Source organism: Rousettus aegyptiacus, unplaced genomic scaffold (genome assembly GCF_014176215.1).
Source record: "Rousettus aegyptiacus isolate mRouAeg1 unplaced genomic scaffold, mRouAeg1.p scaffold_m13_p_1, whole genome shotgun sequence".
Classification (NCBI taxonomy): domain Eukaryota; kingdom Metazoa; phylum Chordata; class Mammalia; order Chiroptera; family Pteropodidae; genus Rousettus; species Rousettus aegyptiacus.
This window is the reverse complement of record NW_023416284.1, coordinates 52,355,095-52,375,115: the sequence shown is the minus strand read 5'-3', so window position 1 is coordinate 52,375,115 and position 20,021 is coordinate 52,355,095. Positions and strand designations below refer to the sequence as shown.

At 35.3% G+C, this 20,021-nt stretch overlaps 1 protein-coding gene across 7 annotated transcripts in view; it reads right to left on the bottom strand.

Moving 5' to 3' along the window:
• The window catches only part of ST6GALNAC3 (ST6 N-acetylgalactosaminide alpha-2,6-sialyltransferase 3), a 467,918-nt gene that overhangs the window by 160,505 nt on the left and 287,392 nt on the right, over positions 1-20,021 (bottom strand). For all 7 annotated transcript variants that reach the window (XM_036235325.1, XM_036235327.1, XM_036235326.1 and 4 more), the window contains one exon: positions 14,256-14,665. In XM_036235325.1, coding sequence (XP_036091218.1) covers positions 14,256-14,665 — 410 coding nt within the window. The remainder of the gene's footprint in view (positions 1-14,255; positions 14,666-20,021) is intronic.

Below are 20,021 nucleotides of genomic sequence, written 5' to 3'. Positions count from 1 at the left end.
ATTCTTGAGCTAGGTATAAAATTTCAAAAAGTCAAATAGGAATAATTAATTCATCCAATATCCAAAAGTCTTATTGATACATTTGCTTTTAGAACTATATCCTCTAGTTATGAAAATTTCTGATGACAGTATATTTGTCTCAGATTTATAGACAAAGAAATGAATACTACTTAACAAATGTAGGGTGATTTTTTTTTGTTGTTGTTGATCACATCTTTCAAAGCATAAAGCTCACAGGGATAAAATTGTGCAAAGGAATATTAGTATGAAAAACGTTGAGACACAGTGGGATGGAGATTTCTAAGTTCTGGTCCAACTCTAAGAGTTATTGACCAATGTTGCTTCTTAAATTAAGGAACTAACAATTCAAGACAGCCTCAAGTCATCCACTCAGCAATCAGCTAGTGAATGTAACCTATGTGCCAGGTACTATTCAAGGGAACAGAGATACAGCACTGGGTAAAATGCAGTCCTGCTCCCATGGTACTTACAGTTTAGTGGAGGAAGGTAGAATAGAGCAAATATATAACGTATTAGGCCCTGACAAGCGACATAAAGAGTTTGGTAAATAGGTTGGTGGGTTCGGGGGCAGGTGGAAGATGTTGTCAAGGAAAGGTTTTCCAATGTGACATTTGAATCAAGACCTAAGGAAAATGAGGGAGAAAAATCATAAAAATATCTGGGGGACTTCAGACATATTGAGTTATAGAATACATGCTTTTCAAATAGAAAGATTATTCATCTTCTACATCATCATAAACCTTACTTACGCTAATATATTTATGAGCTCATGTTCTGGGCAGACTCCAGGTTTGGAGAAAAGCACATGGTCATGATTTCTTAATAGGGCCTGTGGAGACTCAAGTGAGATTTCTAGTCTGCTGATTATCTCATAATAAGGAAAAGCCTGGACTTTGACACAATATTTCCTTTTGCTGCTTCAAGAACAAATCTTGGTTTGCCACACATCCTTGTGGTCAACATATTTTTAGTTCACTCAGGGATTTTTTTTTTTTTTTTTTGTAATGGCAGGGTTTCTTAGCTCCTTTCATTTCCTACCTATTGACAGTCTGATGAGCATGATTTACATATATTTAAAATAAAGTAGTAAAACTGATGCAAAGAAACTGCCAATACATGCCAGGACCTCTGATGAGTTCTCACTAAAACCAGAGAATATGTTTCAAATATCAGTGGATTCCCCACATGTAGGACAATGTCTGACACTTGGTTAGTACCCAGGGAATATGTACTCAAAGAATGAGTGAAATGTTTGTAAAATACTTGATTAATGCTACATTTCTGTGCTTCCTATCTCAAACCGAAAAAAAAAAAAAAAAACCTCTGGCTAAATAGAGTAGCTTGGTGTGAGTGTATGTGGATGAGCATTTGTGGGTGTATGTTAGTAAACAGGATGTTTTCTATACTTTATGAGAAAGCATGGCAGCTGCTTGCTAAGCTTGTAATAGAGAAAGCGTCTAGTTTTACATCTTTGAAAGCCCTTATTTGCATAGATCTTACACAGAAGGCAGACGTTGGAAATGGAAACAGTATATGATCACCAAATCTCACTCGTGCTAGAAAGTTCTGCCTGTAGTTTCTGATTTTTGGAAATGTGGATGTGCTGACAACAAAATTAACTTCTCCAAAGAACTGAGAATTGCCTACTCTCATCATCCCTCTCACTATAATTTACATGACTTGACAAAATTAGACTGTTATTTTCATTGGGGTGATCTGCAAAATCATAAAACGATGTGTATTTTGGGAATGCCTAATTAACTCTCGTTAGTTCCACTGAGGTTTCAGCTACTGACATAAGCATTGCAAATACGGAGGTATTCACATCTAGTTTTAGTAACCACCAAGAGATACGCAAAGGACTTGAAAGAAATATATTTAGAAATCAGGCAATAATGAGATTCAAATCAAATGGGGAGCCTATGGGTATAAAATCAGATATACAGCGTTTTGCCAAAACTTGCCTTGCAGCAAATAGCTAGAAACTTTTATAGTTGAAGCCAATATTAATAATCAAAACAGCAGAATTACAGTTATACACACAAAGTCCATCCCTATTCACAGTTTATATCACAAACATTAACTAATATTGATCAAGCTGTTTGTCACAAAAGTTTGCTTTAACATGTAATCAGTATCTGAAGTAAGAGCCATTTTTCTTAGACAATTGCCAGCACCTTGTGTCATACTTGTAAATAATGGGCTGCTCCTACTGAGTGCCATCTGCTTAATATAGAAAAATCTTCATCTTCATTAGGAAATTCTTCTTATTATTTAATATTTATTGAATACCCGCAATGTGTTTGGCAGAAAAAAACACCAGAAACACGCTCTCTGCCCACCAAGAATCCACCTACTAAGGAAAATATGATGAACCAGTTATGCAATCATTTCTGTTTTTTATATATTTTATGTAAAGGTGACATAATTGCCAATGGTTCACTCTTTAGAAGTCTTCTCTCCTAATTAAGGTGGAACGCTGAGCTATCAGATGAGTTATGAGTGAAGTAAAGGTAGAAAGGAGATAAAGGGCAAATTAATTACGATCACTAGGAAGCATAAGTGAAATATGTTCCATTGATGGAAGAAAATTTAATACACTCCTAAGTAAACGCAACTGTATTTGTTAGGGACTGATGGATTAGGACTATATAACATATTAGAAATAAAGAATGTATTGAAGAAAAGTCACCTTGAAAAGCAACCATTCTTTGGCTTGTGTTTATCTTCAAAGGTTCTGTGTCTCCACAAAGATATAGCTATGCTATGGGATACTCACTTCATCACACGATATTAAGATCTCAGTTAATAAAGATTTAATGGTTAAAGATCTACTAACTATAAGATTTAAGACAGACTGACAATCCCTTCCAGAAACCTCCAAACAAAACTCCTTCTCTTCATCCTACACTCCAATCAACAAAAATTCAAAAAAAAACTTGAGCTATTTAATATTGCAACTGTACATAGAAGCATTCTTGAGGAGAATAAAAGACCTATTCACACCAAGAGACTGTTACATACATACCGATAATAGTGCTTTTGCATGAATTATCTAGCACTAACTTCAATTATCCTTTCAGTGAAAATTATCAATTAAAAATGTATTTTTGCTCCAATAAATGAATATCTTAAGTATGTTATTCCTCTTTCAGATCCTGAATTCTAACCCAGTCTCCACTTCATACGGGAAAAGTTTCCCTGTCACCTTGCTGGTGTCTCACTGTTTCAGGTTTTTTTAAATTTTTTTTTTATTTTACACTATTCATTAAATTATATGCTTTCTCATTAGGTTACTTTTTGTCCTGAAGTTTTATTGTTTTTCACAAATCAGTAATACTCATTGACCCAGTTTTCAATTGGAACATGGTGAGTCAGAGAATGGAATATTACCCAATATCTTAATTTTATGTATATACTTCCTAGATAATCACCTCACCCAGATAATTTAGGCAAAAGAGAAATTACATATTAGTGGAGGTAAAGCTGTGATGATGGCAATTGTCAAACAGTGCCAATATGAACTTTAAATGAATATAATTTGAAAGAAATAACATGGCAGAGGGATAATGACTAGTTCATATATTGTCAGTGTAATAAATACCTAATGAGCAAAATTGTAAAGCAAATAGTAGGTTGAACATACACCCAAATGTTGATTCCTGACTCAAAGTCAGAGAATAGAATGATTTGTCTTTCTGTCGAGAATGATAAAGCATCACTTCCTCATAAGCTAATGAGCAGCACCATCTGGCATGATTACAAAGGAGCAAGATCTTAAGAAAGTGAAGAATAAAATGACAGAGCAGCAGTAGGATTTTTGTAGGAGGTTAAAAATTTTCTCACCATTAAAAAATAATTATAATAAAAATAATTTTAGATGTTCACATAACACTACAGCAGTAGCATGAAGATTACAGGACCAAATGTTTTCAAGATAATTAAATACGGTTCCTGATATTTTTAAGTCTTTCTCTATCACAGTGGTTCTGAAAGTGTGGTCCCAGGATCAGCAGCAGCAAAAACATTACCTAGCAATTTGTTAGAAATGCAAAATCTAGGGCCTTGCCCTAGAACCACCAACTCAGAAACTCTTGGGGCAGGCCCAGCAATTTGTGTTTTAAACAGCCCCTGCACGTAATTCTGATGTAGGCTCATATTTGGGAACCAATGTTCTACCAAACCAAATAGGAGTCAGAGGTTTGCAGAACAAATTGCCTTAAGCTTCTATCTTAATTGCATGGTTCCTGAACTTACATATTTTCTTCTTTTTAAGCTACTTTGGTGTACACTCTGAGACAAGTTCTGCAAGTCTGCCTGAATCTTTTCTTTATTTAATTGTCTTTCTATCTCTTGGTTATTCATTCAGCAAATATTAAATATATCTATAACAAAAACAGACAATGAAGCCTGCCCTTAAGGACTTTATATCCTAGTGGAGAAGACAGGCAAAAACAATAAAAAATAAAATTAATAGGCACATTATACAGAATGTTTGAAAGTAAACAACGCTATGGGGGGGAAACGAACAGCAGGACAAGGTAAAGAGAACTGGAAATGCTGGTTATAGGAAGTTGGGATTTCTATATTAAGTAGTATCACAGTAGACTCATTGATTGGATGACGAATGAGCAAATGCTTGAAGGAGATGATAGAGTGGATCATATGACACATGGGTAGGAAGAGTGATCCAGCAGAGAGCTAAAGTGAAGGTTTGAAGGAGGGAACATGTCTAGTGTGTTTGAGATACAACTAGGAAGTCTGCGGGGCTGGGGCAGAGTGAATGAACATGAGGGAAATTTAATAATGAAGGTCAAAGAGGAAACTAAGGGCCAGATCACCCTGGAACTCATTGTAAGTCACTAAAAAATTCTTTTTTAGTCCTTTTACTCTAATGGCAATTGGTAACTATTCTAGGATTTTGAGTAGAAGAGTAACATGATTGAATTTTAACTAATGTTTTCTTTAATTTTCCTCTAAGTCTCTGTACAAATTCATCAACCATTTATGCAGTTGAGAAATACTGCTACCATTTTTTCCTTTTTCCTTATGTCCATCATGAAATTTTATATAAAAGTATTTTCACTAAGGCAAGTCACTTTCTTTGTTAACAAAACAAATGTTTTCTGGGAGACAATTAGAAGACAGGATTGGGTAATAATCAGTTCTCCTTTACTTAGGTCTTGTTTTCTGCTTTCTGTGCTGGTTGTTGTATTTGCTTCTTAAGGCCCAAGAGTATAACCTTGGGTTTGGGTGCTACGATTTGTTTTTTTTTTACCATGCAACTGACAGCTAAAAGAATTGTGAATGAAGTCTTGGGATGTGATTTGCCACTGAAGTGAAACTAAAATGGAAACCCGTATTTGAGGAATGGCTCTGTCAGTGACTTATTAAAAACCCAGTGCCCAGTCACAAAATCTCTACAGAAGGTAATAGATTTGCCAACCTTTTGGTAAGGCAGAGCGAGGGGTAGCCTCTCTGAGTAGAATTGTGGAAACTTTTACAACAAAATCCAATCCTAGAACTCGCCTCATTTGGTATTACTGTGACCCCTATTACTGAAATAAACTGTTTTGAAATTTGTAAGTACTTCAGTGAGTGGCAAAGGGACTTGTAAACTTAAAACAAAACAAAACAAAACAAAAAACCTATCGGGTATTATTTATTTCACTCATCTGCTCATTTATTTATTCATTAATCGATAAGATGTTTACTGAATACCTATTAGAATCAAACACTATATTAGTTTCTGGGGAAACAATTGTGTAAGAGCTAGTATTCCCCCAAAGAGTTTATGGACTACTTGAAGAGATTAGACATAAATGGCAATAATACATAGTAGAGAATAATAATTTCTATTTTTTAAAAAGTCCAAATGTTATGGATTTTCGGAGTAGGAAATATAAGTTCTAATTAGAAACATTTCAAACGGCTTCATGAAAGAGGTAACATTTGATTTGGTCATAAAGGATGCATTCGTGTGCATGGCGATCAGAGGTAAGTACAGTTTAGGCAGAGGGAGCAATCTCTGCAAAGGCACTGAGGCAGGGCTATATTAGCAGTTACCCACATGCAAGGCAAAGGGCCTAAACTCAAGCAGCGGTTGTGGTAATTATGGAAAAAAAGAAAATGAGTTGTTGCTGAGGTCATTTCAAAGAAACCTGAAATATCTGTAGGCAATTTAGCTGAAAGAAGTAGAGTGTAAACAACACACTTGTTTGGTATTTTGTTGGCAAAATACCACTATATTAGGTCTGAGAATAAAACAGATATGGGCACAGTTCCTGTCCTTAAGAAATATATTGTCCAATGAGAGAAATGGACAAATAAAAACAATAAGCACAGATTAGTATGCCCCTTGTTGAAGTCTTAAGGACTTCTGGGCCCCACGCTTAAATGTTCAGGAACAGGGCACAGTTACAAAACTGAGATTCAACCACAAGCGGATTACCAAGCCAATTTGGGAAATAGCTATTCTTTACTTACATATTTCTCTGGTGCAAGGAACAATGAAATGTTATTAGTGCCTTCCTTCATAGCAATCTAAAATAGCACAATTCAAAGTGTCATCTGCAGATTAACAGGATTTGCCTGATCTGGAAATTTGTTCAAAATGCAAATTCTCAGGCTCCATCCAAATCACCTGAATCAGCATGTCACTGTATGCACATTAAAGTTTGAAAATTATTGTAGTATAAAAAGAAAGACATAGTATAGGATGAAAAGTCTCAAGATAACTAACTCTCTCGAGAGTCAAGGCACAGAAGAATTAAAGAAAAAAGATTGCCCCGGCTCATATTTTTTAAAGACAAGAGAAGAACCACTCTTAATTTTCTTATTTTAACATAAACTTGGAGACAGAGATTGTAAATCACCCCCCCCAAAAAAAAATCAAAGGAGAGGAGAAATCCAAATTATAGTAGAAGTAAATCAAATGCAGAGATTAACCATACGACTTAAACAGGAAAAGAAAAAAGGAAAGACCTTTAAAGCCCATATAAACTTTACATGTGTGAACATATTCTAAAGAGGCTGCTAATTTCAGGCCTATTTGTCTTTGAGTTTTACATCCTTTGCAGTGTTCAAAGTCTTTACATGGAGGGGATGTTTAATATAAGTATCTAGTGGGATTTTCTTTCTATTCAGTCTAATCTGGCCACATATCTAGCCAATCTGCCAATGAGAATATTTCCCTAAGTAGGCTGGTTGCAAATCCTGACTTCTAGAAACAGGGATTGCATAGCCAACCTTTTTAAAATATGGCCATCAAATCTTAGATGTTTCCCTTTTTTAATCCTGCACTTAGCTGTCTTGCCAATATATTAATTATAGTTTCACCCTGTGTATGTGTGCATGTGTGGGTTTTTAAACACATGACAGGTTGGTACTGATATCTTGATAAATGACAAATGTCGCTGTCATCTTCCCATTATTAAAATAGAATCTTCCTTCTTTTTTATTGAATTTTTAATTTCCAGCACAAGTGTATTATAGAGGAGGGCTAATGTAGGTCACTGGATGTCATCACGAATAATGGGAAAAAGGAAGTCCCCTGTTTCCCAATGCTTGTTAGTGTGAAAACACAGCCCTGGATGCCTTCTGATGCTTTTTAACTCAGGAGTCCTATGGGTCTGCCCATGACTGCTGTGTGAACTTATCGCTCCTGCCAAATAGATCAGCTGAGTGGAAGCATTAATTTATTTTAACAGAGGTGTGTCAACATTGCTCTTGAAAAAGTGCCGAGATGCTATATTTGCAAAGACTATCTTCCAAAAAAAACCCCAAAAAACAAAACAAAAAAAATTCTATTTTTAATACTGTGTCCTGTCTTTCAATCCAAGAAATTTTGTACTTTGCCTATTTTCTCCTGGTCCAGATTTTCTGAGTACCTATTATTCCAGATTAGAAATAAGTAGACATCTTTGTTTTCACAGTCTAGGTAGAGTAATAGTACTTATTTAAGTGAACTGGGCAAGTTTCTATGCCTTGTGCTTGACTAAGGCTAGCAGCTTTGTTTTTGTTTTTTCCCCTCGCCCTTGCCAGCCACGTGCCTCAACAGAAGGGACTCAGAAAGTTCTCAAATTCTCAGGGAGAGGCTTGAAACATCTCAATCTAGAAACTACTAAAGGTTTGCAAACCTAAGGAATGTGAACCAATTTAATCCCTAAACTTGATCACAGGGTGGCACAAGAAACTTTCAAAATGGACAAGCTAAAATGGCGAAATCTGGACTACACTTAAACCCCACACCAGATGATAAAACCGTCCCCAGCAGAAGGCAGTGAGAAATGACACATCACTGATATCTTTTTCTCTCCTTAAGACTGGGTGGGAATGGATGGAGCACGCCAGCAAAGATTAGCCAGGTAGACATCTTGATATTACCAGTTCCCATTTTGATAGTGTTTTCTGAAAGTGACTATTGTATATTCTTTTTCATAAATTATTCTTAAAAATAACTCTCTCTCTTCTCATTCTCTGCACCAGCGGCAGTAACATCTTAAACCATTGATCTATTTGCTGCTGGCTTTCATTAATTTCATCCATCCCTGAAGGCGGAGCCACATTGGTGCCAGCTAATTAAGACCGATTTAGAGCAGCTCACGGCCCTTTGTCAACCCTGAATTAGCTTTACACTTTTAACAGGGACTATAGCTTTATCAATTATTACTTAATTAAATAATGTGCATGCATTTGCCAACGTATTTCTAAAGTGGGATGTAAGCTGCAACTGCCTACCTACCCATATCACACACTGGCTCTCTGCTGCTTCTTCAGGAGAGTTAACATTCACTTTGCATCTCTATATAGCCAGGCATATAACCACATTCTTTAAATGTTGAGTGTGGTGCCATGCAACACCATAGACCTACAGCACCTCTAGGGTATTTCAGTCTTAAGATGTATTAATGCAGATGTGTGAATGTCAGTAGGCTAATATTATTTATGCATACCAATCATTCAAAATGGAAAAAGAGCTCCATTTTGACTCAGGTTTCTGGTTTGTTGAAACTTGCTGTTTCCCGGAAAAATATTTGGCAAGTGAAAATATAAAGGTGACCACTGCCCAAAAGACCTAGAATTGCAAAGAAAACTGGGCCCCAGGAGATGAAGGACAAGCAGCCTTCTCTTTCTATTCTTCCGGGCTTTCTAACAAGGTCACCCTTTCTAATTAACAAGATGAATAATTTTAGTAACTGATTAAAAAGCAAATTAAATTTCATTTGATTTAAAAAAGTATTCTAATATGCTTAAGAGTTAGTATCAATTCACTCCAAGAAATTTAACAGTATATATATTTATTTTACTACTTCATGTTTTCTCAATAAAGAATCCCTTAAGACGAAAATAAAAACCATTGGAAAAATGCTCAATTTAAATGGGGAGGAGGCTTGTGTTTTTTTTTTTTTTTTTTTTTTTTTTTTTTTTTTTTTTTTTAAGAAAGGATATGAGAATTTGAAGAAATCTGTTGAGAGGCAAATTTTTCTTTGAGAAACCCAATTTAATCATTTACCTATCATGCTTCACTTTAACTATTAAGGACAGAATTTTAAAAAATCCTATAAATTATGTACCATAATGGTGATATAACCTCACCATTAAAAACTTGATGAAGAAAATAAGCCCTTGCTAAAAAGTTCCAAAAGTGCTGGCAAATCAAAATAGTTTTACAACAAATATTAAATTCAATGGACATATCTATTTCCTCATTCCCTCAATGATGTATACCATTTAACTTTTATTGACTTAGGAGAAAAATATTTACAATTTTTGTTAAGTCATAACCAACATACACTTTGTGAGGATGGACCCACATGAATGCTTGCCATAAAACATCTTCTTTAAACCAAAGCAATAATTCGTAAAGATCTATGCATCCCTATGTTTATGGGAGCACAATTTACAATAGCCAAGATATGGAAGCAACCTAAATGCCCATCTATAGATGATTAGATAAAGAAGTTATGGTTCATATATGCAATAGAATATTACTCAGCCATTAAAAAAATGGAATCCTACCATTTGCAACAACGTGGATGGACCTAGAGTTTATTATACTGAGTGAGATAAGTCAGACAGAGAAAGATAAATACCATTGATTTCACTTATATGTGGATCTAAGGAACAAAAAGAACAAACTAGTTGAAAACAGATTTACAAATATAGAGGACAATCTGATGACGGATAGAGGGGAGGTGCTGGGATAAAGGGGTGAAGGGTTAAAGAAGTACAAATTAGTAGTTGTGGATGGTCACGTGAATGGGGAGCATGGCATAGAGAATGCAGTTATCATTAATGTAATGGTGAGATGTAGAGCCAGAGGAAAGAAGGAGCAATCAGGGGGATCACTGAATAAACTATATAAATATCTAACCACTATACTGTATACTTGAAACTAATAAAATTTTTTAAAAATTAAACAAAGGCTTCTTTGATGCAAAATAATTTTAAAATGTGTACAGTAATAATATTGCTGGTTATGCTATTATTCTTATTTTAAGATCATTGTATATATGTTGTAGGATAAATCAGATGAGTAAACTACACTGGTGTCTCTAAAACCTAGGATTATCAATGTGACAATGTGACAGAAAGAATAAAGAGATGTGAGGTTGATAGGGTAAAATAAAAACCTGGTAGCCCTGATTTCAGTTCGAACTCATAATGACTTTATCTTCAGCCTTCTTTTTTTCATTTGCCTTGAGAATACTTGCCCGTGGCACTTACGGCTGTAGCATTTACCCCAAGATAATTTGCAGATTATGGTCTCGCTCTTACTCTAACGTTTGCCACGAAATATCTCACTTTTATTATTATTTTTCGTATCACTCTAGTATATTGATAGTCTTTGGAAACAAATGACATCATTCTATTTATAGCATTCTGTTTTTAGTGGTTCGATAGCTGAGAATGTCAAATCCTAGAAAATGGAGCTTTCCTACATATGATGTTAAATGAACGCTGGCGGCAAGCTACATATTTTTGTCTAATGGGAAAAGTGTTAATACATACTGCATATGTTATTGATATACTATCTCTGTCCAATGAAAAGACCAAGAACCAAAGACCAACCCAGTAGCAATAAGCACTGTAGCACCAAGATTATCCTCTGTTAAATACCAAAAGTACCAGAGTTCTTTTGAGAAATGTCTGAATCTAGATTTCTATCAGAATATGTACAAGAAAAGCCTGAAACATCCTATAATACCAGGAAGTAAAGAAGACATCCAAGACCACTAAAGACATGTTAAAAGGACTGAAGAGCCAGTTCTCACTGCCCAAAATAGGATAATTTGAACATAATAAAATTTTAATGAACTAAAGTATTTCAAATATGTTTAAGTATATAAGTCAATATGTAAATATTGATCATAATAAACTTACTGGTCATCTTTGGATCATGTTAAGGAACCAAAGCCTTAAAACTGATAAGGAGAAAGAACTGGTATTATCTATCTCATGATAACCCAATGGTTAATGACGACAAATTTCTCTTTATAAAGGGTATCAGCAGACAAATGAACAAGTATTCCTCTTGGTAAAAGTATCATCTAATGGTCTTGGCAAAAAAAAAAAAAAAAAAAGAACCTGATCCTGGGAAAGCCTCAAAAATAGAAATATCAACATAGAAGACATGTCATGGGGTAGTAGGGGAAATGATTAGGTCCCCTCCCCCCAACAGCAGAGCATGATAGAGAGAAGAAGCTATAGGTTGAGAGGCATACAGGTGACATATCAATACATTGCAATGTATAGACCTCATGCTAATTGCACAATGTATGGACTTTAATGGTAATCCTGAATCAAATTAATTGTTTAAAATTAATGAAATTTTTGGAAAAGTTTGAAAACAGACTAAATATATGTTGTTAAGGAAGTATTGCTGATTTTTATGTAACACAATGGGCATTGTATTTGTTTTTTAAAATCTTTATTTTTTAGAAATACACGCTAAAACATTGATGTGTGAAATAATATGATGGCCAGCATTTCCTTCAAAATAATCCTTGGAGAGGGAAAAAGTGTGTTTGAGTATAGAAGAAACAAGATTGGCCATGAGTTTATATTATTCAATTTTAGCAGTGGATATACAGAGGCTCATTATACCATTAGTTTTTCTACTTTATAAGTTTGACATTTTCCTTCACAAAAAGTTTTAAAATATCATTGTTTGAAATTTGGCAATGAACATCAAGTTACTATAGGAAATTCTTAGATAATAATATCTGAACAACTTAATTTAGGATATAAATTTAAATCATAGTGGAGATAGCAGCTTTTGAGGTCATTTTAATCAGCTTTTGCCATACAACCAAATTTTACCAAAACCATCTACTTCGCTCATTTCTAAAACAACTAGCATAATTGTCTTCTCTGTTCTATTTGCAATACTCAGTGAAACAACCAAACAGGATTAGACTCAGTGAAGAGAACAGCAAGAAAATATCAAGAAATCATTTTGGCTTTTCTACACTTATTTTGGTAACTCTGAATAATACCTGCAAATTAATTTTACCAAGCAAGCTTTTTTCCCCTATACAAACTTTCTTCACCATAGCCAGTAGGGAAATGCATCTCCCAAAGTTATTTTCTCAGAGTTCTTGTTCTACGATCCATGTACTTGTGACAGTGCTATCTCACTGAAAGCTCACAGCCAAAGCCAACATGATATAAACACATAGAAACATACGGCATACTAAGCTCTTCTCTGATACCCCAGAATGGTTCTAGGTCTTACAGTTATGACTCGGGGATACCCCAAGGGCCACCAACTGTAACTAATGAAACCCCAAATATATCTAATTAACTGCATTGCTCTGGGCTAGCGAGAAGCCAGAAATTTGCAAAGCCCCTTGAGAGTGGTCATATTTATATAGACTGGTGCTACAAGTGACAGTATTTCCTTGAAGCATGTACACACTCATCCTTTATCTCCGACTGCCTCTCTCTTTGGACATCTTGTGCTGCACTGACTCAAATCTAGCCACTGAGATTCTTCTTGTTAACTAACAGTAAAGGGGCCAGTATTATGACTATTTCTGCCTTGTATTTCATCAGAAGCTGTACATTTTTGATGCTCAGAAGTAGAAAACACTAAATTTAACCTATATTGTCAATAAGAGATAAGATTTTTTAATAATTATCATCATTTAAAGTATACCCAGAGATATCAGAAACTTCCCCCTTATATTCACATACCCCAATATAGTTAAAAGTATAGATCTGATAACATTAAAAAGATATACATTGTGAGGAATAGGAATGCTAATATTGGCATTATAGTCACTTTACCCCGGTGACATGAATAAGCAAAATTCACAGATAATTTAAAACTTTAGCAATTATTTTCAATATTTTCTTTCAGCAGTCATTTATTAGAAGTAAATATAGGAATTAAGATCTACTGATTTATAATTTCACTTCTCTCTCGTATATTGGTTAGCTTTCTAAAGAGCATGAAAAATGGCAATAGAATTACATGGGACCTGAGGGGAATGAAGAAGAAAGAGAAAGGAAGCAAGAAAAGTAAGGAGTAGGAGAAGAATGAGGCAAGCAGGCCTCAAGAAAAGGAAGTGGAAAGGATGGTTTATAAGAATTCTACAGAAAAAAAAAGAAATGCAATGAAAAATGCAAATAGATTTTTAGATAATTGAGTGAATTTTATTTATACCTCATTTCTCTTCAAGAATTCATGCTAATGATTTTAAATAATGCATAATTTCAATATGGTATTATACTTAACATTTTAGATACAAAATTATGATATTTATGATCATAGGGTCTATTTGTACACGAGAAGCTATGCAACTTTATTAAAAAATCAATAGCCTGTTTCATTTTGTAGTCTCAGGTAAATTTTACCATAACTTCCAAAGGAGTTTAGGCCCTAAAGTCCCCTAACATTTCTGTTTTAAAACAGAAACATGTAGACTTTCTCTTGACTAAAATCCAATTTAATCAATAGAGAATTAAGCTAAATAAGAACAAATCTAAAGATATTCTGGGGAAGCATCCAGTGTTTTTTGGAGCCTCAAGCCAATCAAAACGGAGAGAACAGAAGGTAGTGTAGGTGGAATAAATAGGGCCTAGCTGCTGGCTCATCAAGTAAGCATAACAATCAAAAACATGTAACAATCAGTTTGAAAAATAATTCTGTTCATTTAATAGCTGACAAAAGGATTCGGCAAAGATTTAGCATAAAGGACAATAACGTTGCTTCTCAGAGGACTCACCTGTCTTTTCCAGTTTCCTTCTTAAAAACTCCATCACAGTAACTCATGCGTTTCTCTGTGGTGACGTAAATTTGGGCATTCGGATAGACATCGACAGTCTTTTTCAACATGTTGTAAACGATTCCGTTACCATCTTTTCTCATATTGCGGAAAGGACCCCAAATAACATAAATAGTAGTGTTTGCCTCCTTGAAAAAATAATCAGGGTTTTTCAGCAAAAGAGGAACGCTGGTATGGGACACAACTCGAATCATTGTCATGCGGCCAACGTCTTCTTCGTATCCCTTGGTGGGGGCATTGTTCATTCTCCAAATGCAGGAGGACTGATCTATCTCATTCCCAACCTTCTGGCCAACCATCTGACCTGAATTTGACACTATGGCACAAAGGTCACAATTCAGTTGCAAAGGCTGAAAAATAGAAAAAGAAACGAGGCAGGGGAGAAACATGTAAATTAGTAATCTCCACCGATCCAAACAAGTTTCTCTGGGAAAAAGGAAAATTCAGACATTAAATATAACTGCTGAGTATGGGAATATCTCTGAATTACACACACACACACACACACACACACACACACACACACACACACACACCAATCCTACGATAGCTGCTGCAGGTTATCAAGCTAGAGACATGCTTTTATTTAAAAATGAATACAGATTGTTAAGAAATAATTTTAATTTCTACCTCCTTGTGTTAGTTTAAAATTAAAAGTCATTTGTTTTCCCCTCTAAATGTCTTTTCATTCAAAATTGTAATTTCAAATGACAAAAAAGGCAAAAGAAATATATTTAGGCATCGATTTTATATTTATGTATATGTATGAATGGTTATGTAGCAGTTGATACAAATATGAAAAATTCAGCAAATTGACAAGGCTCTGAAAAAGATTTTCAAAACCCAGAGCTACTTAAGAAAGGTCTAAAGCTAGTAAAAATATTACAGACTCTTAAAAACTTTGTGTCCCCCATGCTGGCTGGTCTTTGTGTTTGTTTATTCTAGGAAGATAAGGGAAGGCTTCTTTTACAAACTCATGGATGGCACGTACACAGTCTCTAAAGCTACTCTAACCACTATCCTCTCTCTTTTTTTTTTTTTTTTTTTTAACCAAAGAGGTAACAGAGACTCATAAGGTTAAGTATCAACTTTAAGAACTTGTAAATGATAGATTCAAGTTGCAGTGGTAGGTTCAAATCTAAATCTTCTTGCTCTAAATACACTGCTCTTTCCATTATTCTCTGATTCTTTCCTCTAAAGATAATTAAATCCATTTTTCCAGTTTCCTCCCACATGAATAAAACTCACCATATCTTTTAAAAGTGACAAAGGAGCAACATGCTTTATTGATACATCTTCCTCATCTCCCTTCTATGAGAGTCCACATTTTATAGCTGACATTTGAGCTGGGATTTGTATTGTGCCTATTAGCCAGTGGTCCCTCTCACATTGGGTACCAGTGTTACACTTTAATTTTTTGCTTAATTATGTCTATGCACTAGACAGTAAACTCTGTAAGACTAGAGCCTGTCTTCTTCATTTAATCCCACTTCCCAGAAGTCCCTGGAATACTTTAAGAGCTCAATATATAGCAGTCAAGTTAGAAAATGAAAGTAATTGAATTGAAATAATTTATTAGGAGCTTGAACACTGAACTTAATGGGAAGAAATAGGCTTTTCTAATTTATCTAGAATTGTTAATGTAGATAAAAAGAGAAAAGTGATTCAGAAAAAACAGATCAACATACCAACAGGTTCAATCTAGCTGGGTAAATTGATAGGCAAAGTGCCTCAGAAAAGTCACCAGGATAACTATCACACACTTGCAACAGATAATCTTTCCTATCAATGGTCAGGACCCAATGTAGTTATTGTACAATTACTATGTGCCAGACACTGCTCTAGGGGTTGGAAATGAACTATGAAATGTTTAACAAATATCCCCGTCCTCATAGAGCTTATATTCAACTTGGGGGAGAAAGGCAATAAGCAAATCTGCAAAGTATATAATATGTTAGATGAGTATAGAAATAGATTACAATAGTGAAAATCAAAACAAGGAAGGAGATTAGGGTGTGCATATGTGTGTGCTTGTTAGTAATCAGAAAAGGCCTGGGGTAGGGGGTTAAATGATATCTGAGGAGAGACCTGAATGAAGAGGGCTGGCTAGGGTGATATTTGGGGGAAAGTATTCTTGAAAAGCAAAAGCCACTGCCAACACCTCAAGGTAGGAGAGGAACAATCAGGAGAGCAGTGTGGTCCGGCAGAGCATTAAGATGAGCAAGCAGGTGCTGGGTCCAGAGAGATGCCAGAGGAGACATCACATAGGGTCATTTACTTAGGAGTCATTGGAGGTCTCTGAGCAGAAAAATTACTTATCTAAGTTATATTTAAACAGCTTTAGCTGCTGTGTGAAAAATTGACACAAAAACAGCAAGAACAGAAACTGAAAGAGCAGGCTACTGCCATAACCACTGCAAGAGAGGATGGTGGCTTGGACCAGGTCGAGTAGCAAAGTAGGCAGCAAGAAGCTGGTCACATGCTGGATATATTCTGAAAGTAGAGCCTACTGGGTTGACCAGCAGGATAGAAAGAAGAGTCAGGGTTAACTTCCAATGTTAATCTATGCAACCAGAAGACTGGACCTGCCTTTAACTGAGGAGCGGGATCAGGGGAAGAAGACAAGGAGCTCGTTCCCAGACCTATTAGACTTGCCTTGAACAGAGACTCCTGCAGCAAGTGTTTGTTGTTACGAAACTACTCAAAATGCTTTAAAAAGCTTTTTGTTCCTGAATGTTAAAGTAATATGGGCTTGTTATAGAAAACTTGAAAAATAAAAAAAAAATTGTTAAAAGAATGAAAACAGTTTGTATTTCTACCCCTTAACAATTACTACAATAATTGTATTTTCCATCTTCTAGATATATTATTTTAGAGAAGTTGAGAAATCCCATTTATACAATTTGGTAACTGTGGTTTTTCATTTAATTTCACATCATTAAGCTTTCCCATGTTAGTAAATAGTCCTCACACATATTTTTAATGCCCGTGAAATATTCAATCAGATGAGTATACTATAATGCACCTATGTGCCTACTGTTGGGCATTCAGTTATTATCTGATTTTTTTCTATTATAAAAAGCTGCTTTGATGAATATATGTGTTCTTCCCATTGCATGTTGGGATGCTAACAGCTATATGTTAATTTAACTTTACTTCTTTGATTTAGGTTTCATTGTGTACCAATAAAATATGCTAGACAAAGGCATCTATTTATTTGAGATGTCAAAATAAAAATTTTGAAAAAACTTGCCGTGTAGGGCCCACAAAGTTCTATTTATGAAGTATCTTTAAACTTCTATCAAAGAGACTGCCCATCACTCCTGCTACAGTAAAATGCCTGGACTAAGGTGGGCATCAGGTGGTCCAGATACCAGGTTAGAATAGGTCTACTCAAGGTGGGTGAGTATATTAGGGCACTTGGAAATGGGGTTCTGAAGGTTGATACCATAGTGAAGACTTCACCAATGGCCAAAGGAGGCACAAGGAGAAGCCTCTTGAGATTAGGCTTCTTCTAAGACCCTTCTGCACACATCTAAGTAACTACAGTCTTCTGGAGTAATAAAAGAAAACACAATATTCTTTCTTCCAGGCGATTTGCAGTAGGACTTGACATCTATTACACTTAACTGAGTCCTCCAAACTGATTTAGAGTCATGCAAATCAATGCTTGATTTAAATTGTGTGTGTCATATGGCACATTCCAACTTATCACCAAGATGCATATGGTGTATGGTGCAGGAAGTTACATTCAATTTACTATTCCAAGAAGTTGCTTCACTGTACAATAAAAGCATTTGGGGGGGGGGGTATGGACTCCACAAATATTTTAAAAATCAAAAAGAAAAAAGGAAGATATAAAGAAAAAGCCTTAGATGTGCTGTAATCTACAAAATGCAGCAATTTGCATTGGATTTCCCAGTCATTAGAGTGAATTAGCTGGTTCTGCTGTAACAAGGCTTAATTTAACTAATAAGAATCAGCATACTGGTTTCGCTTGACAATTGTAACCCCCGAAAGTGATCAATTAAGACATCACAATCTGTTCCATGACAACATATCGGGATGCTGCAGCTGTGCAGATTATGAGGTCAGCAGCTGACTAACAACTTGAGGGCAAACACTGGGAACAACAGCCTCTTGTTTAAGTAACAAATATGTAATTGGGCAGAGTGCTGCGAATGCAATGGCTTTGGGGGTAGATGCTTTTTAAATTGCCCCTTTCTTTTATACTATTCACTTGGTCATACTGTCACTATGGCCAGAGTCTTAGGAGAATTCCACATGTCCTTACTGCTTGGTCATAATCCTGCCTGGCTGGCTGACTTCCTGAATGAGGTACCAGGAGACATGGCTGCATATGGTGATTGTTCTGTTTACTGGTTTGTTGCAGGAACCATCCTTACAGTATGATAGGAAGGCAGAGATAGATGAGTGAAACATTCTTCATCATAATTGAAGCTTCAGGTAACTCAAAGAGCTTGCTAAGGCCCAAGGGACTCATTTATACATTTGAAGGCACCTGAAAATGTCAGTAAGCTATGATAAAAAGAAATACCTAGTCACAAATGGACGGTTTGACCCAAGAGCTGCTCTTATCTGGTTATCTCAGCTCCTTTTATTAGGTTTATCGCTGCATCTTGTGATCTCAACTTTTTTTGTTAAAACACACTGCTGTTTCTTGAACTCATTTATATTATTTGATTTGAGGCCCTTACTTGAAAATTTATTCCATATGTCTCCACTTACTTGGTTCTATCTCAGTGAGCAGCTTCTTTCTAGATTGAGGCCCCGGATTTTCCAAGACCGTTGGAAAGATTTATCTGGTTCCACTTTATCAAGTCCTTTCTCTATTCTGAATTTTCCTTTTTAGTTGACTTATCCCTATTTTTTTTTTCATTATAAACAGAATTGACTCCTTCATCCTTTTCTCCTATACACTCAAAACATCATCAAGCCAAATGCTTTGGTTGGGCTTGGGCTATGTCAATAAACTGAGATCACTATAAATATACGGTTGACCCTGCCTGGGCAATTGTGTCCCTTTTAAAAGAAAGCCCACAAATGTCAAATGCTTCTTTTTATTTAAAGTCTAAAATATTGCTTTTTTTAATGGTAACATCACTATATTTGGGTATTTTCTCCCTTTCGAAAGTATACTAACTTTATACCTGCATATCTGGTTATAAATACTCAGCTTGAGGAAATTTAAGAATTTGATGATATCTATTAAGTAACCAAGTGATTTTTATTAATACCTATTCTATGCAAGGCACTGTGAAGAGTAAAATAATTTTAGAATTACACTAATCAGAGTGAACTTTAATCTTAGTTATGATCAACTAGACTCAATTCATATACTCTTTTAAAGGCTGAAGGGATTGCCTTGAAAAACAGGTCCTTTCCCTGCTAAAATGAATCTTGACATTTGTCTCCATACAAGAAAAAAAGGATTTGATTTTTGTCTGTACCACAGGGAGAGGGAGGAGGGGAAGAAGCAGTGTGAAAAAGACATAAAAGTTTAGTGTATTATATTTACTGTTATAAACATGACTGAACATGTATTATGGACCAGTCATCTTACCCAGCACTTTATTATATTATTCCACTCAAGTCTCATAATAAATTCTTCAAAAGTTAGTTTGTTTTCTTTCCCATTATAGAGTTGAGGAAATTGAGATGAACATCATATCCAGTGGATACTAG